The sequence below is a fragment of the Haliotis asinina genome, chromosome 8, assembly GCF_037392515.1.
Source record: "Haliotis asinina isolate JCU_RB_2024 chromosome 8, JCU_Hal_asi_v2, whole genome shotgun sequence".
In the NCBI taxonomy this organism is placed as follows: Eukaryota; Metazoa; Mollusca; class Gastropoda; order Lepetellida; family Haliotidae; genus Haliotis; species Haliotis asinina.
In genome coordinates, this window is record NC_090287.1 from 48,821,408 (window position 1) to 48,848,690 (window position 27,283).

The 27,283-nt window shown below is 40.6% G+C and overlaps 2 protein-coding genes across 5 annotated transcripts in view; both read right to left on the reverse strand.

Moving 5' to 3' along the window:
* LOC137294246 (alpha-(1,6)-fucosyltransferase-like) overlaps positions 1 to 5,300 on the reverse strand; it is a 114,707-nt gene extending 109,407 nt beyond the window's left edge. Inside the window, exon 1 of one of the 4 annotated variants that reach the window (XM_067825242.1) lies at positions 5,218 to 5,285. The gene's annotated coding sequence lies outside the window, so the exon portion shown is untranslated. Of the gene's footprint in view, positions 1 to 5,086; positions 5,115 to 5,217 lie in introns of those variants that run through there. The other 3 variants (XM_067825243.1, XM_067825245.1, XM_067825247.1) reach the window with 3 other exon arrangements.
* A 4,630-nt stretch (positions 5,301 to 9,930) lies between these two features.
* LOC137294461 (alpha-(1,6)-fucosyltransferase-like) lies at positions 9,931 to 24,566 on the reverse strand. Its single transcript, XM_067825483.1, has 10 exons — positions 24,360 to 24,566; positions 23,048 to 23,287; positions 22,405 to 22,457; positions 19,329 to 19,500; positions 18,021 to 18,135; positions 16,251 to 16,479; positions 15,338 to 15,596; positions 14,310 to 14,486; positions 12,643 to 12,790; positions 9,931 to 11,899 (listed from the first exon to the last, which is right to left on the reverse strand). Exons 2-10 carry the CDS (start codon positions 23,245 to 23,247, stop codon positions 11,543 to 11,545), a joined length of 1,710 nt encoding a protein of 569 aa, XP_067681584.1. The 5' UTR covers positions 23,248 to 23,287; positions 24,360 to 24,566; the 3' UTR covers positions 9,931 to 11,542.
* Positions 24,567 to 27,283: the final 2,717 nt, after the last annotated feature.

Genomic DNA, 27,283 nt, shown 5'->3' on the forward strand with positions numbered 1-27,283 from the left:
AAACAAACAATCACAAATGACTCAAACTAATGCCAAAGTAAATGGAAAACTCTGGAGGATTTTGTTGTAATTTTTGTCAACAAAATATAAAAGTTGTTTAACAAACCATCAAACATGAGTGCCCAGGAAGGGGGCATATCAAAATCCATGAATATTGAAAAACTTGATTCATTTCAAAAACAACTTGTCCAGAACACAATCCGAAGTTTATACAGCAAGAACAAACACTTATCATTACACATATTGCAAATGATAAAAGAAACTCAACATTCCCTTTCAGTATCTAAGTACCAACTTTGGAAATTGCTTCATAAATTCGGAGTTTGGTAGACCAAAGTTAGCGGGAAAGTGAGACGTGTTCTTTGTGAAAGATCAGATATTATGCGAATGAAAAAATAATTACTTAAACACCATACATCAAAAGTGGGAAGAGTGGTATGGGCTTGTTTATCTTGATGAGACTTGGGTAAATGCAAGCCACACTACACAAATGCAGTATTCGCTAGAACTGAAGAGGCCTGTTCCAGAAGACTGCCAATAACCAAAGGAGACTGACTCAATAGTGCTTCATACAGGTTGTAAATCTGTGGGATTCTTCCCTGGGTGTTCTCTTGTGTTTAGGGCTAAAGCCAAAGACAACCAATATTACCACACCAAAATGAATTGACAGGCTTTTATGGAATGGGTACAAAAATAACTGGTACGGACGTAACCATCAAAGAAATTGTCATGGACATTGCTACTTACCATACTATCTAGGATCCTGATACAAAAGCCCCAACTTCAAATTCAAGGAAGTCATGCATGACAACAGGGTCAGAAAACCATGATGTACCATTTCCACAAAACACAGCAAAACCTAAACTTTATGAGATCATTAAAATCAACAAAAGAGCACCAGTGTATAAAATTGACCAGTACCTGAAATCACAAGGTCATGATGTCTTACGTTTGCATCCTTATCTTTGTGGTTTGAACCCGACTGAACTGATCAGGGTATCATCAAATCTGACATTGCCCTGAATAACACAACGTTTAAAATGACAGATGTTCAAAATCTAGTACATTGAAAAAATCAGCTAATAAAGTTGAAAATGCTGTGGAGCATCAGCACTGGCTTCAAAGAGGTTTACAACAGGCAACTGTCAGGCCTGTTGTCATATGAGTGCACCCTGTTGACTCTGTCCGATTCAGGACTACCTGGCTGTTACCTGAGCTGTTGCTACACTCGTGTCACAAATCTTGCAGTATCAATGAAAATAATGATGATTTGTTAAACAACTTTTCTATTTTGTTGACAAAAATTACAACAATATTCTGCAGAGTTGGTGCATTTTTCCTATTTACTTTGGTGTCAGTTTGAGTCATTACAATTATTTGTTTTGGAGTCAGAGTGCAAATTCATTGGGGAGATTTTGACTGAAATGGACTGTAAGGTATCAACTGGGCACAACAAATTATACAGAAGACTGAGTTCAAATAGAATGCAAGCCATCTGACTCCTACTGAGGAACCATCCAGGTTCATCTTATCTCTTGAGAATTTATGTACTCTTGACATAAAATCAAGCATGGTTGACATGTAACCTTGGATAAGTCTTGGGGTTATCAACAAACAGTCAGTGTGTTGGAAATCCAATGTCTCCTGCTCCTCAAAAGAAGTCAGCTTGCAAAACATCCTCTTCCCACAGAGGTTACTTGTCATATCTTCCTACATACCGCTGTGCTGTTAGCGCCCTTTCGTGGTGCGAGTGTTCAGGATTTGGTTGCAATAAGATTTCGTTGTGCAATCAGAAACGTTCTTTCAAAAGTGATCATTCGCAAGGCCTCAGTAATGTCCATATGCTACGTTGCAATGCGTAAATGTTTCTTCAAGACAGAACTCAGTCATGTAATGGTGAATCAATGGTGTCTCTACCACCTCATCGACAATGGACAAGCTAGCCTTTAAATGTCTTGTGTATCACATCAACACAAGTGCCCGACTGTGGGAAGACATCTGTGGCCCTACATTTGCTTGTATTAGTGAAGTTGGATCTAAGTCAATGTAACATGCTTTCTGATTGAATGGATAGAAAGGAGATAATTTGTGTTGCGACTTTTTGCCACTAGGGCATTTTACAAGAAGTGGAAAATATGGCTGTATTACGAGAGAGGTTTGTAGGAAGATATGACAAGTAACCTCGGTGGGAAGAAAATGCTGGCAAGGTTATGGGTTTGGTTCACGGAGATAACAATGGGATTCCTACCAGTGTACTAGCTCCCAGAATGTTAGAAATTTGACCAATGTCATGATAATCTGCATAAAGGAACTATATCACTGCAAACTTCTCTAAAAATAAACAATGCATTTCTCTCAACACTAACTACCGCCCTCAGGGAAGCTACCATATAATTCACTAAAAAGACAATTACATACTCACATCACAACATTAAATCAAACAGTGTTGCATGAATCAATTCTCACACCATCTACCTGGCTGAACAATATTTCAAGTGAACCCCACCGAGTTGCGTCCCTCGAAACATTCTTTACAAAGATCCCACACACAATTTGCTATTAGAATCAGTTTGGGAAAAAATAATAACACAGGGGGCAACAGTTTCACTGTATGGAGGAAGTCTTTCATTGCATCAATAGGAAGCAAAAGCGAGTATATGTACCCCAAAATGTATTATATGGCACTCATTGCAATAAAGAGGTTGACAATCCATAGAACTCAGTTTTCCTTCAGTTCCTGTATCCTGTATGTAAGAGCATACACTGGAAACAGAGAACCAACTCTGTACCTGAATCATGCACAGGGAACATTAAAGGCTATGGGAACCAGAACTTGGTTTACATACAGAGAGGCAAACATAGTGTACAAAGAATTCCAACTTCTGTATGGAGATCCCTGTGGTGCTGTATGGTTCAAACATCATTGTTTAATCACTTTCACAGCCATGCTGTCTGGCAGTCTTCTGCATCCTGTATCATTTTGAATTTTTCATGAGTTCATTATGAGCTCCCAGTTAGTGACACTGTTGTTTACAGTGAACCAGTCAGGAAGGTTAGTCCACTTAATATCTCCCAGGTCAGTGACCCTCCTTAGAAAGTAGGGGTATAGCTCTTAGTTTAACTTAGTAGGTAGGGTTAAAAGACAAATGGTTAACATGTTTCCTAGTCCTGGTCAAACTCATGACCAGACTTAGATTCCTCAGATGATTGCATCTGTCTGTAAATAATCGAGACTGGAACACACAATCTTGTGATCAACAGTGTAGCGGCCACAAAATTTCCGAGTCCCATGCTGGGTTCAAATGAAGGACCTTCCGATCTGAAACTGGACACCTTGTCCACACGACCAAAGACGTTAACCCCGTCAGCAAGCTGACAAGGTAAGGATGTCATCTGTGGGATGACTCCACGCCCTGCTGCATACTCCCCCGTCATCAGAAGGCACGTCCCGGGTCACATAGTTGGGTGCTGAGGCTTATTTTGTTCAAATTTGATATGAACATGCTCAGCCCCATGTTGGGCACAAATGCAGCGGCCACAAAATTTCCGAGTCCCGTGCTGGGATTCGAACAGAAGGCAGACACCTTGTCCATGCGACCAAAGAGGTTAACCCCGTCAGCAAGCTGACAAGGTAAGGATGTCATCTGTGGGATGACTCCACGCCCTGCTACAACAGCACAAGCATCAGTTTACACAACTGGGATGCAATGACATGTGTCAACCAGTTCTCCAAGCCTGACCGCCTGATACCATTAGACGCCTCTTACGAAAGGCATGAGGCACTGCAGGGCAATTCTAACCCATATCTTTACAGGTCATGTTTTCTGAGAACTTCTATCAAAGAATATGCACAAAGACGATCCATCTACAAATGTGGCTTAAAATATTGATAACATGTCTTCAAGAAACATTATTCACCAAATTTCGTCCACTGTAATACACTACATAAAACAATACGTCAATATGGTACAAAATGTAATGTAACTCTTTAACAAAGTTTCAGTGATCCATGCCCTTAGTGAGCAGGCTACCCAAAGGGAAGGATCAGTTAGTGGGTAGCAGGTGCTATAACCACTACACTAGTCTACAGGTTCAGTTGACAGAACAATAACGAAATATTAATTGAATAAGGGCTGCTTAACATTTGCTTTTACACAAAGTTATTTGAAAACATGTAATGATAATCCTTCTTGAAATACAGGAAGCGTAAGCTATTTAGAGTATCTTTTTTTGTAGATGTATTGACTTTTGTTACATCCGTCAGTCTTTCACTTCAACTGACAAACAAACAGGTCACAGATGATATGGGTCACACTAATCTGTTAATGAGGGGTTAGCAATTTGCACATCAAGAAAAGCACTTGCAAATAAGCTGCAAATCAATTTCTGCACTACTAGTAACACAAATTCAAGAACATTAATTTACTGACAATGTCGCTCTATACATTCTAATTCATGATAGGTTTTAGATATAAGTGATTTGGTTTTTGAAACAAATTAGTTATTTATACACCAATACTGGGTTGGGCCCTGAAGAAACTTTTCAGAAAAAATATCGCTCACTGCGATTTAGTGAATGAATATACATAGACACTAAATAAGATATATTTCCTCATTATATTTCAACCCCATTAATTAAGTGAGTTGACCAGAAGTTGATCTGAAGGGACACCGACAGAAACATTCATTAAATTGTGTATGCATTTCTCCTCACACACTGTGTTTTTAATCATCTGTGGAAGACATTTTGAGCAATGTCTTTACGACATTTTTAACATTATAGCCTTGGATGGAATTGTCAAAGTCACTCCAAACGCAGAAAACTTGTTTTCAGATTTGCCTTGATACTAAGGCATGCGTTGAGTGATTTCGTTCGAAGAATGCAAACCAGGATTAATTTGTGATGATGCATGGAACTCTCTGTTTACAAGCGAAATTTCAGAAAACAACGAAACAGTGCACACGGGCTGAACGTAGTAGAGATCGAAACACGGAAACAAACCGGGCTGTAATCGACATTCAGCGACGAAATCTCCCTTACTGAAGCAGAAGCAAACAGTAGAATGCAATGTAATGTTTTGTTTACCCCTTTGAGACAGCCGTGTGTATCAGTAGACATATTAAAAGTGGATTGCATAAAAGTGCATCATACGTCACTTGATGCTATTTTCACAACAATTATAATGTTATGTCAACGACAGCACTCGTCAAACTCACCGCCCCTTTTCCGCAAGCCGGAGGATTTGGTGCGAGATCGATGACTCGTGTCAAAGTGTACATAAATCGGAGTTACCTCCCATGATTATTAGAACTTGCTGTCAGACGGACAGGAACTATTTCAAACCGTTATTCGAATAAGTGACTCGGCAACCCGGGCATTTTCTTCTATTCTTGTAAGCATTCTCATGTTTCCGAAAGTCCTTAATTTCAGACCGTTATACCAACTTCACTATCCAAAAGAAAACATCTTTTTTTTCTGAATCTAAAGAAAATTTGAGGAAATAGTGGTTGATTTTCAGAGAAATAATTAAGGATCTACAGCCTCTTATAATTATAAATGCAGAAAGTGAAAGAGTGGACCATTACAAACATCTCGGTGTTATTCCAGCGTCTTTCACTTAAACAAACACAGTTCGACTGTCCTTCATGCCATCCAGTATTCGTGTTATTAATGAAAAAAAAAACGCTTTTGAATGGTCGTCATGCATGCGATAAAACAAACTCAGCCACTTTACCTCTGTGGGTAATTGTATGGTATCACCAGCATTCATTTTGTGCATGTATAGTTTTGTGAATTCTGTATATATTCATTTTAGGCTGCTTTTTATGCAAAAAGAATTTCACTCGTGACAATAAAGTCTTAACTTTTCTTTTCTTTTTTTCTTTTCTTTTTTTTCTTATCTTATCTTATCTTATCTTATCTTATCTTATCTGTTCTGTTCTGTTCTGTTCTGTTTAAAGGCAATGGCACTTTCAGTTTACCGAAACCCAAGTACCCTGATACCCCTGTGTCCTAAATTATCCAATTTCCCGCCTAATTAAGTAAGTTGGGGTTTCCAGTCTCCAGTCTCCAGTTTCAATTCCCCACCTACCATTTTACCACGTGGCCAATACCCCACCCAAACATATACTTGGCCATTCATTAACCAACCTTCATGTGTTTTAGTTGATACTTCACGCAACCCTGCACTTCGTCTGGCCTCAGTGTATTCATGTATGATAAAGTTCGTTGCATCCGTCATGACGGAGCAGTCATCCATTCTTTTGTTAAAAATAGGTATTTTATGATGAGGTGGGTTATGGAAAATACCAATATTCTTACTGATTGACTGAAATGGAAATATATATGTTTGTCATCACAGACTTATCTATTTCGATACATCCTTAACACATATCACATAAATCGCAATACTGCTTTCACTCATGTACGAGATACCGCACGGGTGCACGAGATACCGCACGGGTGCACGGTCTCTGCATCAACATGTAAAACAGTTACTGCTATCCCTTGTGTTCATGCAGTTCATGATTATTTATCCTCCAATAACAATATTCTGGAAACCCCTCCTTGACATGGCCCCACAATAATGAATACCGCCACTTCATTACAACTCGCTGTTGTGGCGCTTCTTCACCAATGTCCTTGTGGAATAAACTGATAAATACACACCAGCTACACAATGCTCAGTGGCATACGCTTATTCACATAACATGATCAACAATTCATGATAGTTAAGTACATGTCACAACCCATAGCCCGTGTGGGCGGACCGCTAAGACTGGAGATAAGACAGACGAGGGCAAATTGTATAGTAACTTCTGCTCATCCAGTCTGTATGCGACTCCCTGCTATAACTAGGATATTGAAAAAGACTTTGCATTATTGAACAATAAGAGTTCTTTCTGTGGCGAACCGGATCGAGAATTAGGGTTAAACCCATGGTGACAGTGTGACCCGTGAAATCGAACAAGGGTATTCATTCTCACATTCATCTATTCATCTGTTCATTCTATATATCATTCAATCGGTCTCCCAAACGTAGTAATATAGTTTAGTCGATATTTGTTGGCTTACAAAACTGCTACTTTCCAAGACGACATAAACCTTTATAAGAAAAGCCATTGCAAGTGTAACACCAGAGTGTAGGTTTATGTACATTGTACATATATCAATGTTTAGGTTGCAACAAATGCTTCTCAATGAACATGTGTGCATGCATTCAACCGATTTGTCGATTAATGCACTGACGTGGTATATCTTTACCATGCTGGCAGCTTACCGGTGTGATAAACCATGGCCACGAATGTTGATATCATTTATTTATTTATTTATTTATTTATTTATTTATTTATTTATTTATTTATTTATTTATTTATTTATTTATTTATTTATTTATTTATTTATTTATTTATTTATTTATTTACGCCCTTTTCAGAAACATCTAGCAACATCACGGCGTGGAACACCAGAAATGGATTTCACACTTTGTAGCCTTGTGGGGAATCGAACACGGGTCTTCAGCGCGACGAGCAGGTGCTTTGACCATTAGGCTAACTCACATGTGTTAAAAAGTGGAGCAAGGTTCGTGAACAGACAGTGCCTCATGTGTATTTGTAGAAAACGGCATTTGTGGTGCATTATGCAGTGATATGCAATCATGGATTGATGGGGCATGCATTACATATGATTGTCAGCTAGATGACGTGAATCGGCGTGATGGGTAGGAATAGAATATTGGGGCGACTGCATGGTAGGTAGAATAGAACACTGGGGTGACCGCATGATAGGTACTATAAAATATGTGGGTGACCACATGGTAGGTAAATAAAAACATTGGGGTGACTGCATGCTCGGTTGCATAGAATAAGGGGGCGACAGCATGCTAGGGTGAATAAAACATTGGTGTGGCTGCATGATACGTTAAGTAGAATATTGGAGTGACTGCATGCTGGGTAGAATAGATCACTGGGTGACTGCATGCTGGTTAGACTAGAACATAGGCGATGACTACATGATATGTAGAAGAAAAGATGGGCGTGACCGCATGGTAGTAAAATAAGGCGACTGCATGCTCGCTAGAATAGTGCATTTGGATGACTGCATGCTAGATAGAAAAGAACATTGTTGAAACTGCTAGGTCGGCTGAAGTGTACTTTGGTGTCTAGTAACGACATGGCATATAGTGTTTGTTGGAGGATTGCGCTGTCGGAGTCGCGGGTTGAGATGCATACGGAGTGAAAAGGAAGTTCACAAATGATTTCAACGTATGCATCCTTGGGGTGCACAGTACAATACAACGACTGATTACAATGAACATTTCATGTCATGCAGGAATGGGTCATGTTGCACGTGCACACAGCAGCCTCAATGTATATGACCGTTGCGCTTGTTGTATGACGTATGGAGATGGTGTGATGTGCAGGAACACAGCATTGTCGTAGCTGGTGTGAATGGTGTTGGTTTGAATGGTGCAAGAAACAGCAATAGTGTCATAGGATTAGTAAACTAGGAACTTCCGGTCGGACCTCTTTCAGTCCTCACTTTCAGCCTGACCTCTTTTGGCCCTCATTTTAATTTCAGCCTGACCTCTTTCAGCCCTCACTTCCAGCCTGACCTCTTTCAGCCCTCACTTCCAGCCTGACCTTTTTCAGCCCTCTCTCTCGGCCTGACCACTTTGGCCCTCACTTTAATTTCAGCCTGACCTCTTTCAGCCCTCACTTCCAGCCTGACCTCTTTCAGCCCTCACTTCCAGCCTGACCTTTTTCAGCCCTCTCTTTCGGCCTGACCACTTTGGCCCTCACTTTAATTCCAGCCTGACCTCTTTCAGCCCTCACTTCCAGCCTGACCTCTTTCAGCCCTCACTTCCAGCCTGACCTTTTCCAGCCCTCTCTCTCGGCCTGACCACTTTGGCCCTCACTTTAATTTCAGCCTGACCTCTTTCAGCCCTCACTATCAGTGTGACCTCTTTGGCCCTCACTTTAACCCCAGGCCGATCTCTTTCAGCCCTCACTTCCAGCCAGACCTCTTTCAGCCTTCATATTCCAGTCAAAACTGTGCACACCTCGTGTAGTGTGCCCACGCCCCTACCCCACCTCGCTACCCAGCAACACTGCAAATGTTCCCGATACTTTGCAGCAAGTTAAAGGATACGGTGTATATTATATAGCAATCTAAATACACAGTGACATGTAGCGTCAAGAAATTGCTGGGTGTGAGTGGACCACTTTGTACATTTTGGAAAAAAAAACCAAGCAAATTGTGTAACCTAAGAAGTTAGTCTTTCTTTACTCGTGATGTGAATGTATACAGATCCTCATTGTAGTATATGTCCTATAGATGTACTACAGTTTCCAGGTGTCATGATACCTTATACATCAAACTATCTGCAGAAGACCTGTTTCCAATAGTTTCCTTAGATAATTGTCACTGCTGTCCACAGACACGATGAGAGGATTATACGTACGTTTGCATCAGTTTGCCAACCTGACAAGGAGCCACGGATGGAGGGTGTTGACTAAAACAGCAGGTCAGCCCCTGCCATGTCAGCTGAAAGTGCCTGATTTCATCACTTCCTCCACAGCTGTCTATGAATACTGATATTCTCTTTATCTAGTAATAACCCGTTTCCTTCGTAAACGGAAAAGCATGACTGTCTTTTGGACACTATGCTGTAGCTGAGGGGCGTTGTCGGCACAGGAACCACGGACCTGTACCCTTAGCCAATAACAGAATACAGAAAAGTACCCCAGGACAATTCCATTCTACGTTGTGTCGTTAGGCTGGCTACTCATCGTCGCCGCAAGTAGAACGCAACGTCACAGAAGAAACGTAACGTCATGGCATTGTTCATGACGTCATGTCTCCATGACAAGGTGATATTTTGCTCTAGGACATCATATGAAAATATGGACCCGATATTTCCTCCCTCATAGGTAATAAATATAGAATACTAAACTATGTCCCATGTAATACCATATTTATGAAATGAGTGAATGGTTTGATATCAATCGAGCGAAGTTTCATAAATATGGTGTTACACGGGACATAGTTTAGTATTTTGTTTATTACTCACCAAACATTAGCACAATAATATCGAGCAAAGTACTTCTCTCCTAAGAATTCAACGAGTGTGGTGACACTGCTTCCCACGAGTCCAGCAAGGTCTAATACTATTGTGACAGAGGTACATGTATATATTACCATTGTCACGCGATGTTATTACACAATGTGTAATGACTTTGAAAAATTATTAAACAGTGATATCTTCAACAGGTGAGTAATAATAAAATATACCTCAAACATGCTAACAAAACAATGGCATAAGGCAGTAGATAAGAACCCCTGATACTCCAGCACAAGGCTGATCCCTGTCGACGTCCGAGTCTCCGCCCTGACCGCAACTAATGACTCACGCGAACAAAATGGATTAGATCTATTAATCCAATAGTCCAATAATTTAACACTTATCATTTAATACGAAGCCGAGGATGTTCACTGAATCTGTGGACGGTTAATTTCTTAGATGCATACACTGTTCTCAAACCTGTCATGCGTGACACATTATTCTCCTACTACTTGAAACTGACTTAGAATCATGCCACAAAAAGGTGACCAGTTAGTTACTGCATCTGAATGCTTCAACAGACGTGTAATCCAATCAAATCTTCCCAGCTCCTACTCTGTCGCCATCCCTAGTTTGTGTAAGTGGGTGACTTGTGGTTATCATTTCTTCAGCATTTCAGCTACATCGCACCTCGACAGTTCTCTACAGGAGAAAAGCCCAAAGCGATGCAAGGTTGTAGAAGCATAAAGTGAATTCCACAAACGCATTCCAAGGGGCGCAACACTGCAACTGACGCCCCCGCCAACATACACCTGTAACATTCTCATGGACAATCCTCGTAGTTTGGTACGGAAAGAGTGTGGACGAATGATCCAAACGAATCATCAAAACAAACACTCCAATCCCACTTGGTCCACAAAGTATTTCCCAGAAAACGTATGCAAAACTAAAGTGAGTGAGTGAGTGAGTTTAGTTTTACGCCGCACTCAGCAATATTACAGCTATATGGCGGCGGTCTGTAAATAATCGAGTCTGGACCAGACAGTCCAGTGATCAACAACATGAGCATCGATCTGCGCAATTGGGAACCGATGACATGTGTCAACCAAGTCAGCGAGCCTGACCACCCGATCCCGTTAGTCGCCTCTTACGACAAGCTGAGTCGCCTTTTATGGCAAGCATGGGTTGCTGAAGGCCTATTCTACCCCGGGACCTTCACGGGTCGCAAAACTAAAGTATTAGATTAAGTTGTTTGAAATATTCCAGACAAGTGTCCCTTTCCATCCAGTTATTCCACATATCCATGAAGCAAATAATCACATACATTTGCGTAGACACATAACTTTGAGGAACATTTTGCCCTTAACCATTCCATTAAGAACCAACCAGAGCCCGTTTCACAAAGCTCTCGAAGCGCTTCGACTAATTTACGTCCATGTTACTGTATAAGAGGTAGGGATGCAGATATATGAGGAAAGTTACGAGCTTTTAATCTTTCGAGAGCTTTGTTGAACGGGGTCCTGATCAACCTCCGCATAACGAGGACACTGGGCAGTCTCCACTATGTCGTCCACCTTGTAGGCTGGGACAAGAGCATTTCTCGTCTCACCGTGGTTCCTCACCACCACGTCGCCGGTCCAGGTGTTGCCGGCGATATACACATCAGACCCCTTCACTATACTTAATTCTTCTTTGCTCTGCGCTTCATGGTCTTCCACAGCAGTCATCCTGTGCGGACCTTGACCGCCATAATAATAAATATCATCAAGTGATCGAAAATTGGACGAAGCATCGACATGTTTAGTCTGCATTAATTCATAGGCTGCGCGACATACCTGAAACATGAACACGACTTGAGATTACTAATAATGACTCACATAATATTAGATAATATCTGTATCCACTGAACGTTAGAAAATATCATGATATGCCTTTTGTAGACATATTCCAGTATTAACACCATCGATGGGCTTAATACATTGTAGTCATGTTGAGATTCGAACCAGAAACAGTGCTGCGAGGGAAAGCTTTAACCATCCAACCCAACCCCCCAAACACAAAGCGATTATCTGGTTTTATAATTTACCGGATATAGTGTGGCTCTAAATAAATTCTTTGACTAATTCACTGAAAATATTAACATCTAAAGGAATATTTAACACCATGTCTTGGACACTGTAGGTGTCACACGACCAATGGAGCGAATTATGATAATGATTACAAAGATACTCACACACAGAGAAATGGCAGTTATAAACGTACTAGCATTTACGTATCAATGGTTATGAGTAAATAACTGTGTCAGTATATATTCAGAATGTCATATATTTCATTAATGTACTAAAATTTGATTTCTTTGACGAATGGCGGATGAAGGATATGATCGCAACCTTGAACGAAACAGTAATTTTCCAATTAATACCTGTCAATATGATCGTGTGACATTTCAGGTTAGATTCTGTGATCCAATTCCATAAATTCTTACATACCACATACCACATGTCATATCGCCTGAATACTGCTTAATGCGGTATTAACAAGAAGCAAAAAAGCAAGCAACTACACGTGCATCACCTACCTGTGAGGAGAATGTACACACAAGAAAATCCGTTTTGGAAAGGAAATGTATGTCATATACGATTCCCATCATTACTGTGGAAGACCCAGTGACACGTTCAGCTGTCTTGATGATGTCTATATTGTAGATGAAGGTATAGTCCTTGTACCTGGAACACATAGACATCCGTACGTAATGAATTAATGAGGGTGCACGAAAACAGGCCGGGAAAGCTGGACAAGTATAACACGTATTCTTGCACACTGGCTTTTAGAAATATGCTACTGTTGACCCTGGAATGCCAAATACTCATATTATTGTATCCATGTACATGTGATTAAAGGCACTATATGACACCACACTTCTATGCAAAGCCATAATACGAACTAGCAGTCCTCATGTGAGCTCATACCAAAACATAAGTCTCATTAACCTATTCAGACTATGACCTACTTTTCAGCCGATCCGAATTTTCTCGTGTGAAAGTGTAAATCGACACTTCAAACAATTCTAGTTAAACTGAATTTCAATTCCTTGTTTCATAAGAAAATGATATTTATAAATGAATTGTAATTATAAACTTTAAGAACACCGTCTTTCTATACTTTCTGTCGAGGTTCAGGCAGCATATCTTAACTATGGAATTGCAGACTGTCCCTGTTTGATGAGGTCGTAAAATAAGTCACAATGCATCTGGCTCACTGGTTAAACCTGTTAGGTATTTTTTGCGCTTATTCACCGTAGTCCTGTGACGCACAACGAGGTTGATGGAATATCAGTTCCGTCAGAGACCGCCAAACATTTCTAGCGGCAGAGCCTCGTTTTGAGATTTCATCGATTTGTAGGTTTCCGTTTGTCAGAGCTCGCTTTACGACAGAGCACACCGTACGACGTGTTTGCTAGGATTAGAAGGAGCTTAGTGTTGCAATATTCACGTGGATAGACTTATCAAATCATACTGATTAATATTTATGCATCCAGTTAGCTGACACAGTTTAAACATTCTGGACTGGCTATGGCACTAAGTTGCGCAATAGGACGGAACCAAGTGAACAGGAAACGAGACTGTTCTCTAGTCAATGTTTTGACATGTCATGGAATTTAAATACTCCACCCCATAGAGTTATGCTCCTTGGAGCTCTCTTTACCAATATAATTGACAGAACTTGTCATTGAAACCAGTTCGGCAAATACCAACAACATAACATGCGAGTTTTCGATGTTTTACGTTCCATATATGGCAAGTGTTCTCTTTCAGGCTTTCAGCTGTTCGCAACGACGTTTCAGTAACCGATTTCACGATTTAAATATCGTAAGGGATAATATGTCTTTTATTACAACAATAGGAAGATGAAGCGAGTGCACGTGTCCCTAAATATGTAATACAGGCCGGAATATTGTCGAATATGTGTGACATTGCGCTTTTAATACAGTCTCAGAACAAGAGAGAAAAAGTGGCCATTATGGATGCGTTGGCCTTGATATACGTAGGCTGCCCCAAGTCAGTGGTTAATTGTTCACATCAGCGTGAGTGTCTACACCTTTAGCCGCGACATGACATCTTGATCGCGCAGATGCACCTCTTTGATACTTTTTATCACTTTTTAGCACTTTTATGTTTCATGACATATGATATGGATATAATAAATGAAGATTTGTACAGTACATCAAATGAAATATTTGCCTACTTTTTACTTTCTTTGATAACTGTATATTCGTCCGTTGCTAAGTACACCTTTCTTTCCACCTTTGATCCGGTTTGAATGTCAAGGCCGTTGAAGTAGTCTTCGACATACACCATGTATTCATCGAGATAATGAAGAGCAGCCTCCCGGATAAGTTTATCTGTACGGCGGACGTGAACCCTAAGGGTTAAACCAAGAATAATCAGACACCAACAAATGCAAGATTAGGGGTCACAGATAAAACCAAGGATTTGTCGCACTATTTCTGTTTTCAGTTGTTTCGGAAATAGAACTATCCCCTCAAGACACATCATTCATCATAACTGCAGTGTCTCACCGTGCCAACATGCGATGGCAGAATCGGAATCACCAATCACCAATACTTGTATCAGTTCTGCACCAATGGTACTTAGGTCTCAGTTCTGGAATCCTCATTCCATCACCCCCTCCTTTATCGTGTAACATCAGTTGTTCTATATGTCATTAACCAAGATATGTAAGATTTATTTCTACTCCAGTCAACCGAGAATATCGATGTCAAATTGGGGATAAATGTTCGCTTGTTTCTCATTCATACCACATTCAGATTTATGTACATACTCGAGTCAAAAACAGAACCCGGTTCGACGAAACAGCTTTTTAAACAGGGTTACTTTTTGTAGCCATTATGATTATGGGTCCCTCAAGCCTCAACTTGTACCGGGATGATGGAAGACCGATGCAGTTACACAGTACACTCCTGTACACTGATGAATGGAGGTAGGCATAGATCAGCTAGGTTCCAGGTTGTTTCCTGAATCAGCTGAATGTTTCAGAGCGTGTCGTTTCAACACCAAAATATTTGAATTAGTAATTGTATGATTGTGCTCTGAGTAATATTATGCTTAAATATACTTTGCTCCACTGAATGTTGAAACATGGCAACTACATTCTAAGAAAATCCAGTGTTTGATGAACCATTAAACCGACAGCAGGTTCAGCTCCCAAACTTACAAGTGAAAACCAAATATATATTAAAAGACCCGTTATACCCAACTATTGGTCCTCTAAACTTGATATTCTTCTCATATTCTTTAAGATCACGCTCGGTATCATCGCTGAATCTTGTCAAATACTTTGCAACTTGACCTATCCACCAAACTATTGGATTCCCATGGAAACGTTGTAATGTCTGTGCAAGGTCTGCTGGGATGGCTAGGGGGAGATAATCCGGACGAAAACCTATGTTGTCAAGGACAGGCAGCAAGACTTCCGCTTCGTCCGGGTCTCCCTCCCCAGAAATGTTTAACTCTAAAAAAGAATGTGTGTATCAAGATTGAAGACGTTAAACAACGACCAGTACACCCACAAATCAGGCTCATAATGTAACTGACCAGTCACACAGCTCGTCATCAGTTTCTTTGTATTGAGTAGATTCACTCATTCACCCACTCACCAAGACAAGATCGACAAAAGAAAGATATTTGTAGAATACATGCGTCACACACTCATGGGCTGTATTATTGTTTTGAACGTTTTGAAGCATGAGTATTGGATCATGATAATGAGTATCAGTGTTGAGCAATAAGCCAACACCGACGACAGACAAGAAAAACAAATTTAGAGTTATTTCCCTTCCATCGAGTACATTCACAAAACATCGGTAATTTCCGTCCATCATACGTGACTCAGGTATTCGAGATTAAGAATTACAAACATGGAAATACCCAAAGAATTCCCACGGTTCGGCATTCCCAGCCGGTTATGTGTGCAATGTTACTTGCTTGTAAGTAGGGTACATTGAAAATAATAGAAGACCGTTCAAAAAGCATTTTTGATTGAGGTATGATAAAATACATCGTACATGGATATGTTTGAGGTTTATATGCTATAATTATAGATTTCTCACATTTATAGTCGGCCTACAACTTATTCCGAATGGAGACTAAACCAGGATTTGCCTACCATTCCATTGCACCACATTGTGGTCATATGACTTCAAACAAGTTTCGCTGAGAGGTTTAAAGAATGGCGTCCAGGACTGTGAGTTCTTGTCAAGCTGATTCACTACCAGCGTCCTGTTCGAGGCGTAAGCCATAATCAGACAGTACGCCATGTGGTGCAGCTGGCATCCATACCCACACGACTTCAGGGGGCAAATGTACTTCCGAGATGTACGACAGTTCTTGGGATTCTGTGAAAGGATATATGTAAGTTGTTCACTGGTCACAAGGGGAATATGGGTTGTTGTACTCTCGATATTTGGTCATGTTCCCTGACCCCCAAGATTTAAGACACTTGATTGACAATTTGGGTTCATAATGTTAGTTAAAGATTCCTTTGATGGAGTTACAGTATAGTTACATTTAATACAACTTTTTCCGTAAATCAGTAAATGCTGTACATACCAATTAAAAGTGAAATTATTTTTCAAAATCATCTAATCCATTACATGAACAGTTAGTATATAATTCCATGATGAGGTAAAATAGGATACTTGCAAATACTTCGATTCCCCACATGGGTACAATGTGTGAAACCCATTTCTGGTGTACCCCGTCTTGATTTTGCTGGAAGATTGTCAAAAAGGGCGTAAAACCATACTTATTCACTTACTTACTTACTCACTCGTAAGTGAACTGTGTAGTACCCTATTGTTACTACCACAACAAAGCGATTGGAGCAGCTGCATGATTCATATACCTAATTATAAGACAGTGGTCGTCCATAGATTCCGGCTACACAATAGGCATGCGGTTACGAATGACGGTTAAATATTATCTGTCAAACTCAAAGGTTATGTTATCCACGTTGCCCTCGGCTGACAGCTGATACTCATCAAAAGAAAAAGAGAAGCTCTATACATAGGAAAAAATGAACTTCAGGAAAGCATGAACTATTCCATAGTGAATCCCAACACGTGTGGAAATGGTTCCCCTCGAAAACAAACTTTGAAAAAAGAAACATTGAAACAAAAACCTAATGTTACACATACGCCTAAAGGGGATTGGTAAACACACCCTACGTGAAATGCACGAACGTCATGAAATTGAGCTGAAACCTCTGACTGTAGGCTTTAAAAAGCAACATCAATGTCACTCCAAGTGCATTGCTTTAAGCCACTACAGATGACATGAGAATGAAAAGAATGTCAGCGGCTTAACGACACAATTCCATCGGCCGTTTACAATGACGGGCATAGTAGACATTTTGCCAGAAGACCAGGTCAACGTCACGTCGTTCCCTTCATCAACGTCAACGGCTGACCTTTGCAGCATCACAATGCTCGACCTCACGTTGCAAGTGTTTGATAGAACTTCCTCCAGCAAAACAATTTTCAGGTGTTACCTTGGCCCACAAGAACCGCACACAGCACTTTAGCAAGAGTATCAAAACATTCTCCAAGACAGCATTCTGCATCCCCTCTCTTGTATGAGCCACCTCTGCCACACTCTTATCGCTGTTCGTGGTGGTCACACTTGATACTGACGTTTTACTTTGACAACGTGGTCTTAACAGCCCGAACACTGTATGCATAATTATGTTTTGGAGATTTGTAAAGTGTTGATTGTACAGCAATTGATCAATGACGTCATGTTTGAATCAGTTATATGCCTTCAGTAAGTTAATTCCCAAACAGCATGTCTAGTTTCTTTTTTCTTTTCTTTTTTCATTTTTGAAGAGTATACCTGAACTACATCGGATTTGTTACTCACCCATCATTGTGTTATATACCTGTATATAGGCAAAGCGTCTCTGGACTTTCTGACTCAGTTCATTCATGATGTCCCACTTTCTCTTCTCTCTACCGTCACCATCCTGTATATTATTCAGTTTGTGCTTGATCCTCCTGTGAAAAATATATTGTTTCAAGACAAACTATATCTAACTTGATTAATTACAAATGTGTTGGAAAGTGTACATAATGACGACTAGTAAACATAATCTATTACGAGTGGCAGATATTTTTGTAATTCTTAAACCTGTCTTCACATGGACAAGCATATATTTTAAATCTAGCAATTCAGTGGTCAACAACAACGCAGTGATCTATCTGGGATACGATAACATGTGTCAACAAGGTGCCTAGTCACCTGATCCCGTTAGTCAAATCTTACGACAATCATAGGTTAGTTAAACCAAATCTACACGGGTTTTGTATTGGAGCTGTCCATATTCCTATTGTATGTACAGGGGCTGTTAAGGTTGTCAACTTGTCTGTACAGGGGCTACCAATGTTCCTATTGTCTGCATAGGGGGAGCCAATGTTCCTATAGTCTGCATATAAGAACTATAAAGGTTTCCGCTGTCAATATAGGGACTGCCAATGTTCCATTTGTGTGCATATGGGCTGCAAAGGTTCGTATTGTCTGTATATAGGAGCTCCCATAGTTCCAGTTATCTGTATAGGGCTGCAAAGGTACCTCTTGTCTATGTAGGGGCTCCCAAGGTTCACATTGTTTGTATAGGGGATGCAAAGTTCCTTTTATCTGCATTGAGACAGCCAAAGCTCCCACTGCCTGTATAAGGGTTGCAATGTTCCTATTGTCTGTCTAGGGGCAGTGTATCTTCCAGTTATCTGTATAGGGGCAACCAAGATTCCTATTGTCTGCATTGGGGCTGACGATGCTCCTATTGCCTATATAGGGGCTGACAAAGTTCCTATCATCTGTATAGGCACTGTAAAGGTTTCAGTTGTCTGTATGGACCTGCCACTGTTGCGTTCATGTCCGTGGTAGTTTCCAAGGTCCATCGTCTAGATATTAGTCACTCACGGTCTGTGTATCGGACCTGTTTAGATCCTTTTCATGTGTTAGTGCTATGTTCGTGAAAGTACTTGTAGAGGATAGACTGCTCCTGCTGGGACGTTTGATGTGGCATCGATGGTGGATGTGTCGATATTCTTTGCTCTTAGAAAAGGGGCAGAGCCGATATTTCCAGTGAACCACTTATTATGGCTAGCGTCTTTTCAGTATTTTGTGGCACGAAACAACCCTTCATCGCCATCAATATACGTCTCACAGGCATGTAGTGAATACTTACCAGTGATACTGGTCAGCTGTTTTGCGCATGTGATCCACACTCTTTTTCAATTGTCTTCGGCTTGTGATGTTAGACAGCAGCTCGAGTTTATCTCTCAAATAGAACCAGAAGTTGTCCAGTAAATAAACGGCTCTTCTGGCCTCTTTGTCCCCGCTCCACAGAAGGTCATCTTCTGGTAAAAACAGTAAGTCCGTGGTGATTCAATTCGGTTACCAATATTCGAGAGTTTGTCTACAATTTTGCCAAATGCCACGTTGATAACAATTAAATTACATCTTTGAATTGATCCCTTTTCGTTAAATTTGCAGTCACGAAAACGCGGTCAACTTGAAATCGATAACACAATATTTTTGAAGATCTTCGAAACAGACAATTAGTCAAAAGTGTATTTTTATCGTAAATAGCATATATCAGGATCTAAATTGCATTAAACGGATGTGTGATATATAACGCCATACCTCAGGAACACAGATGTTACCATGCGAGTCCCTTGCATGATATGAGTGAGTGAGTGTGGTTTCAACCGCTTGCGATTACGCAACAATATCACGGAAATGGGCTTCACACAATGGAACATGGGTCTTCGACGTGACATTCTGGCCTTTCAACCACTAGACTACATCGCCGCCCCTCGTATGATGTGAAGCCACATGTATTTGTACAGTTACATAATTAGAAAATACCAACGCTATGCGTGGGCTTATAGAGCATACAGATTGCATGTAGCCTTTCCGGACAAGACAGAAGGCGCTTGTAAAATATAAACACACACACACACACAATCACACACACACAATCACACAAAAACACACACAATCACACCACACGCACACACACACAGAAAACAAATAAAAAAACCAGAATTACCCAAACTTTTAAGTAAGTTTAAAACAATATGATTTTAGTATAGCTTTTATCATTGAAATTTATTTTATCCATGTATGAAACACGTTTGCACGAAACTGGTGTGCTTGCACGAAATTCATTCAACGTGGTGAATAGAGTAATCTTATTTCTAAATACACATACAATCATAAATCTTGGTTCCAAAATAATATTTGTATATTTTGCATATTTCTCCCATTGTTACTTCATTGATAACAATGTTATCCGTAACATGATATGATTATTCCACGGCCCAATTCCACAAAGCGACTGTAGTTCATGGCGCATCAAGTTTGTTTCTTTTTGCACCGGATATTTATCTCGAAATGTAGATGATTCTATATCTTCAGTAGTATTGCCTGTGTGTGGTCCTGTGCATAAAGCTCCACTGACAACCTGTTCAAGTCTTTGGATGGGTAACCCTGTTGGACAGCTTGCCTCCTAAGAGTTTCTAGAACTTCGGTCCTGCACCACAACGAACACATGTAATACATATGTTATCACCTTAAGCAAGTGAATTTGTTCAAAATTGCCTCTCTTCACCAAATAGTAAATGGGTACCCGGTGGGGTACGTAGTAGGCAATTTTCCTTCTAGCGCCTCGCATGCAGCTGGGGTTATCCGGGATAATAATGCGCTGCACTTTGATTGTTAGTGTTATGAGCATTCGCTAAGTGAGTGAAGTATTGCGCACAATAAATACTTTTTATTATTGTTACTGAAACTTCTTGAAAAATATACGTGGAAAATATCCAACTATTGTAAGAAACTCATTTCTAAGATCGTATATAGCTACCTGTGTGACGGATGACATAGAATTCAAGAAATGATATCTACTGATTTTGGACAAACGGACCTTGACCTCCTGTGATCCTAGTTACACTAGAAATCATAACCAAAGACATGGTGCTTTGTCACTACAGATGAAACCTGGGTTCAGGAAGAGATTCCAAAGAACAGTCCAAATATTTGACATCAACCTCATCAAAGAATGAAGACAAAGGTTGTGATCTCAGAGATGTGGAGAGTGTCATCCCGATGGACGATCATCAGTCAGACATATTAGGCCGCACGTTTCAGGTAGGTTCGGTGGCAAAGGTGTGCTCTTTTATCAGGATAACCCACCTGCGCACAAGTCATGCACAATACTTGCCATGGCTACAATCCACAATGAGGATTTGAACTCCACTAGAACCAGCCTTATCTTCATTTGGCCACACTCCCGTCCAGCGATGACTTAGCATAACATCACGGCCATAGGCCAATTTGCATATCACATGACCGGACTTTTCTCCTGTTTGTAAACAAATGCGCATATCCATAAATAAGCTGAGACGCAAGCGCTTCGACGAGGTTTTCCTATTGTTTCGCACTGTCACGTAAATATTCTTCTACAACTGCGTCAGTAACGTTTATGACAATACATTTTTTTTTTCAAACCGACGGCATCGTTTGATCCCCATTAGGCTTCGATGACAGCACGTGGAGCCGTACAACCCTTGTAAACAAAGGATCGCTACGCAAATCGAAATAGTGTTACACGTTTTAGGATACTGAATGAAGTGTGTAAGGTGTGACGAATCGTCACATCTTTCAGGCGCGTGGCAGAGGTACTATGCTGGCTCGCTACATGGAGCAAATCTGGTTCCCGGCTTCCTTTGTGCGCGACAAATATGCGAGACGGGACACAGCTTACTTCCGGTGCCAGATTTCCGGTGACAAGCATATATTTAAAAAAAACTTTTCAGGTTCCAAATTCAACAACCGCTAACTATGACTTTACTCGACTGGACCATGTTTACAGCCATGCTTGCCTGTCACAGCTGTTGACAGTTGCCATAGGTGGTTAACTTAGGGATAGTTAGATCGGAAATTTGTTGTTCCTGCAGGGACAAACGGTTTCTTACTGGTAACTGACAACAATAAAACCATTCGAAAAGGTATAAAACGTTCTTTGTTACTGGAACTAGGCTACGAAAGTCTCGCGAAGGGCTGTGACCCACTTACAAGCGCTTATATGTGGAAAAACATATCATTTTAATGTCTTACGATCAGTTCTTCCTGTGCAAGACTCAGGATATTTCAATCATTCCTTGTATGTCAGTACGGGATATCTTCTAAAGTACGTACATAACTGTAAAGGCTTTATAATGTATTCTTGTATATAACAATAAACAATTAATTAACTTCACCTGGTTGCTCTTTCGTGATGCTCTTCGGACCAGGCGCCGCGTCCTGCAACACCCTTTACATTGGAAGGAAACAAATTGATATTGTAGACATGCGCAGTCTAATGTGATGATGCAGGTGTTCTTCAATTCGCAAAGGTTGTACAGTTGTAATGTTTTCTGGTATTGACATACTGTCTGATGCATGCTTCCTTAGCCTAGTATCAAACACATGTTGCAACATCGACCCTGAACTAGATACAAGCTTTGTACGAAGGTACGAATGTGTGGTAGGAAGCTTGGATGCTAGTAAGCTTGAGTGTGTGCTAATGTATGTGCAATGTGGTCTATATTCATAAGTATGGATCCGTATGCCGTAATTCTTGTTATGTAATTGAATTGTGTACAGCTTGTGAGCTAATGGATTCAAGCGAGTAGCTTTTGTGGGTGTATAGCCTCGTAATTGCCTCGCGTAGACAAACCAGTGATCGATGTCATGAGATTCAAGTTTTTCAAATCTGACACTCATAACATCAACATTGGTTTCCTGTCTGGACGATTGGTCTAGATCCATAGTCAGGTGGAGACAGGCCCATGTACACAGGGTAAGATAATTAGAATCTTATCTACACAGTGACTTAGCGAACTTAAGACCTTCTCGCCTTACCTTATTTCGTCAAAGATGGCGGCTTTTAGACGCTCATTTTCAGACAAGACCGTCTCGATTTTCAAGATAAGGTTGCTGACCAAGTTGTTTTCGATAAACGTTACGTCGCTTGGTTCCTCTTCTGGAATTCGACGTACAAGGATATAAATAGTTGCAGTCCATGTTACTAACATCGCAGTCTTCAGCCAGGAATTCATCATGGCGGCTCCCTACCTCAATGGTCAAGGTAACGGCAGCCTCCTTTAAGGGAATAAATAATTATTGTCATATATATGCAGAAATATGTATCAATATCTGCATCTCAAGTATTAGGTTGGGTGCCTTTCACCCTCAGACAATAATTATACAACGTGTGCGTGTGTGTGTGTGTGTGTGGGGGGGGGGGGTATATTCAGTTGAACGTGGATAGAAAATAGAAAACCTGAACCCACGCAGGGCCCCGTTTCAAACAGCTATCGTACCTCTACGAGTGTCGCAAGTCTATATTACACCATAGGATGTACGGCAGTCGCAGCGCTACGAAAGCTTTGTGGAAGGGGTCTCAAACACGTACACCATGGCTAAATGATAATGACGTGCTGAAACGATCATTGTCAGTTCGTACCCCGGATTAGATGTCATACAATTCCGAAAAAGGACTACTACATCCCAAGACATACTGGCTATATATGCCTCCAAATTTAATCTGAAGACACCATTATATTTATGTTTGTTATGACATAAAGTGATAATAAGAATGTCACTACATGCGAGTATACAAATAAAAACGCTGAAACATATTCTGTTTAGCACTGCAGCCATACCGAGTTATCATTGATAAAGAATAGTTTGGCATTTATTGACATGATACTTTACAGCACTTTACCGTGTCCTCTATCTGAAGGCCACATGCCACGCTTCTATCCACAGCTTACTTTAGCATCTCATGAAAGACTACGCACTTCCCTTCAATATGGCAGCAACTGGATCGCGGGGTTCAAGCTATGTTTTGCTCATATTGGTTGGAAAAACACTCAACATATGGTCGCACGTTGTCGATACTGAGGTATAATGAACACGGATTGACCAGGCTTGTAATATATGAGTTGGATATTTGAAATGATATCGGAGATTCCGGCAGGTGTTTGACCACATTATGATGATATAGCGCTCACTGTGGCGCTAATATAACAACGGTTCGGACACCTTCTGGAGTTATAGACAGGACATGTATTGTATACAAACACAAAACGACTGCTATGTCACCAGTATACAGACGGATATGCTGTTGGCATATTCCTCCTTTTCAGTTTGATAAGATATAAATACTTACATAGTAACGGTGGTTCTGTTGACCTCACATCTGTGGAAGTCTTCCAGTGTTGTTCCAGCGAACGCCACGTCACCGATTGCTGCTGGTCTTTATTAACGCAGTCGTACATGTGTGTAATTGTTCCGGCTCTAAATACCAGCGCAAGTCATCTGAACAAACACACGACTCAACACATACACCACGCAGATAAGTGGAGTATTTACACACAGTGCGCCTGTGAGCGAAAGGCCCTTAAGGTCGCCACAACCTTCTGAAAGCGAATGCTCTTTCCTTTAACCCATAACACCTCTGTCTGAATACCTGTCCACACTGAACACTGGTAATTTCTTCAAAGGATTACGTAAAGGAAAGGGTTCTCTTATCTTGACAAAGGAATTCCGAAGACCAGTAATTCACTTGTTTTTCCTTTCCAAAAATATTTTTAATTTAGAAACATTGATTTGAACAATGGCATACTGAAATAGTCATCCAACCCACGTCCGTTTGATCGATGTGAATCTGCTCGTACGTTCTATCAATACAGCTTTACGACATGGAGTCTTTCATCAATAACCCACATAGGTCACACGTGGTAGGGCTATCTCATCCTTTTGCTGATCAGGCCTGAACCCTGGTCCATCCTTTCTAGGAGACTAAGACCTTTATAAAGACAACTGTTTATCAAAACATGAAGTCAAGCTAGCGTATAATTCAAATATATGCACCATGTGTTTGTCTAATATATGGCTTCGCAAACCCTGGTATATCTGATTATGTTGCAGTGTGACTACAAAATGTAACATGAACCTGTCGAGCTAAAAGAATTGATTGCGTTTCAACAGCTGCGTGCGTTTCTTCAGCGCGGTTTGTTTTTCGCCAGAGTTCAATTCTCCCTCCTAGTTGTATCACTAGCTTTTTTCGGTTAATAAAGTTCAAATGAATTTGTATTGAAGTCAGATGTAGAAGTGCAAAACCATTAAGCTGACTATCACGTAGACTCGGATCTAGTTTCTGTCATGAAGAGTTTTAAAATTATTTTCAAAAACAAAATAATGAAAAGAAGTCCAGAGACTATCTTCATTTTCAGGTTTCTGAATCTGCACAGCACGCAATCCTGCAACTGCCTCACTGCGTTTCACTGCGTTGTAAAAGACCTGTGAAGATCCGGGTTATAATTGATCTTCAGTAACACATTCTTGTCGTAAGAGGTCAGACTGACACATCCCAGGTACATAGATCGATTCCCATGTTGTTGATCACTCGATACTCTCATTCAGAATCAATTGTTTACAGACCGTCGCCATATAGCTTGAATATTGCTAAGTGCGGTGTAAATCTAAACTCAGTCACTCACTTTTGTAAAGAATGGATTCCGGTTCGGCTGTGAGCGCTAACCTTTGCGGTAATGATATTTTTAGATATGATGTTTTATTTTCTTTCTTCTTTGAAATTTGACAACATCTGGCGACTGTGTAAAAATACGAGATAAGAAAATAAAGATGCATAAATAGTCAGCTGGTTGGATAAAGCGTGTTTGCCAATACACTTACTCCGTAATGAAACTTGTATATTGAAACAAACAACAAGCCATTCAACTTTTTGACCAACTGTTTTAGTACTATGGGATTTAAACGTACGAGGAACACAACTCTGGCTAAGATTAACTTACGACTGAGAGAGAAGGGTCATCGATGTTTGTGTGTGGAGGATAAAGCGATTCGACGCAAACATGGAATAATATGGTGGCGCGACGCAATGAAGCCATGTGACGATGTCACGAAACGACTGAGCGACTCGACAAAACACTAGAGTAAAACGATGAAAGGATGGTGTGATGACGCGACTGAGCTACTCGACAAAACACTAGAGTAAAACGATGAAAGGATGGTGTGATGAAACCACCGAGTTATTCGACAAAAAAAAATAAACTGAAGTGTTGGACCAAGCATGAACAGAGTACTATTATACCATCCTAACTACGTGTAGTGAGTTTGTTCTGATCGACCAGCTGGAGCACGATCTTTTACGTATTGGTTCTTCTATATCTCATATCTAAACTTCATAAATTGATTTTTACAGAAGCTGAGTCCACCTGCTCCCCTGGCAGCAAACAAAACATCTTGCGAAGGAGTTCCCTTCAACTTCGAAGATGATACTTTCTCCAAAAGGGATATCATGATCGTGCTTATGTTTAATAAGAACTATATCTCGGGTTGTGAAATTACAACCACAGTTAAACACAATTTAAACAAACCTTGGAACAGAATCTATACATGTTACAGTCAATCAGTGAAATTAGTCATTTCACGTAATGCCTAAACGATTTAGGTATTTCGCGTAATGGCGGATGCGTTTAGGCATTTCGTGAAATGACTGAATTCGCTTAGTCATTACGTGAAATGACTGAGTTTTGTGTTAGTTGATTACACGGATTGCCTAAAGCTTCAGGAAATCCGTGTAATCTCGCAAACTACCGTGACAGCTCGACTCAAAGAGCTCGACTCAGTGACAGCTAGACTCAGTGACAGCTCGACTCAATGACAGCTCGACTCAATGACAGCTAGACTCAATGACAGCTCGACTCAATGACAGCTAGACTCAGTGACAGCTCGACTCAGTGACAGTCCGACTCAATGACAGCTAGACTCAGTGACAGCTAGACTCAGTGACAGCTCGACTCAATGACAGCTCGACTAAATGACAGCTATACTCAGTGACAGCTCGACTCAGTGACAGCTAGACTCAGTGACAGCTATACTCAGTGACAGCTAGACTCAGTGACAGCTCGACTCAATGACAGCTAGACTCAGTGACAGCTAGACTCAGTGACAGCTCGACTCAGTGACAGCTAGACTCAATGACAGCTAGACTCAGTGACAGCTAGACTCAGTGACAGCTAGACTCAGTGACAGCTATACTCAGTGACAGCTATACTCAGTGACAGC

Bases quoted from the DNA above. Each gene is read 5' to 3' on its own strand.
- LOC137294461 (XM_067825483.1), bottom strand. From the start codon at position 23,247: ATGATGAATTCCTGGCTGAAGACTGCGATGTTAGTAACATGGACTGCA. The intron at 19,501-22,404 runs GTGAAGTTAATT...TGTTTTTACCAG, and splicing joins CATCACGAAAGAGCAACCAG to AAGATGACCTTCTGTGGAGC. The intron at 14,487-15,337 runs GTATAACGGGTC...TTTAACCCTTAG, and splicing joins TTTAGAGGACCAATAGTTGG to GGTTCACGTCCGCCGTACAG.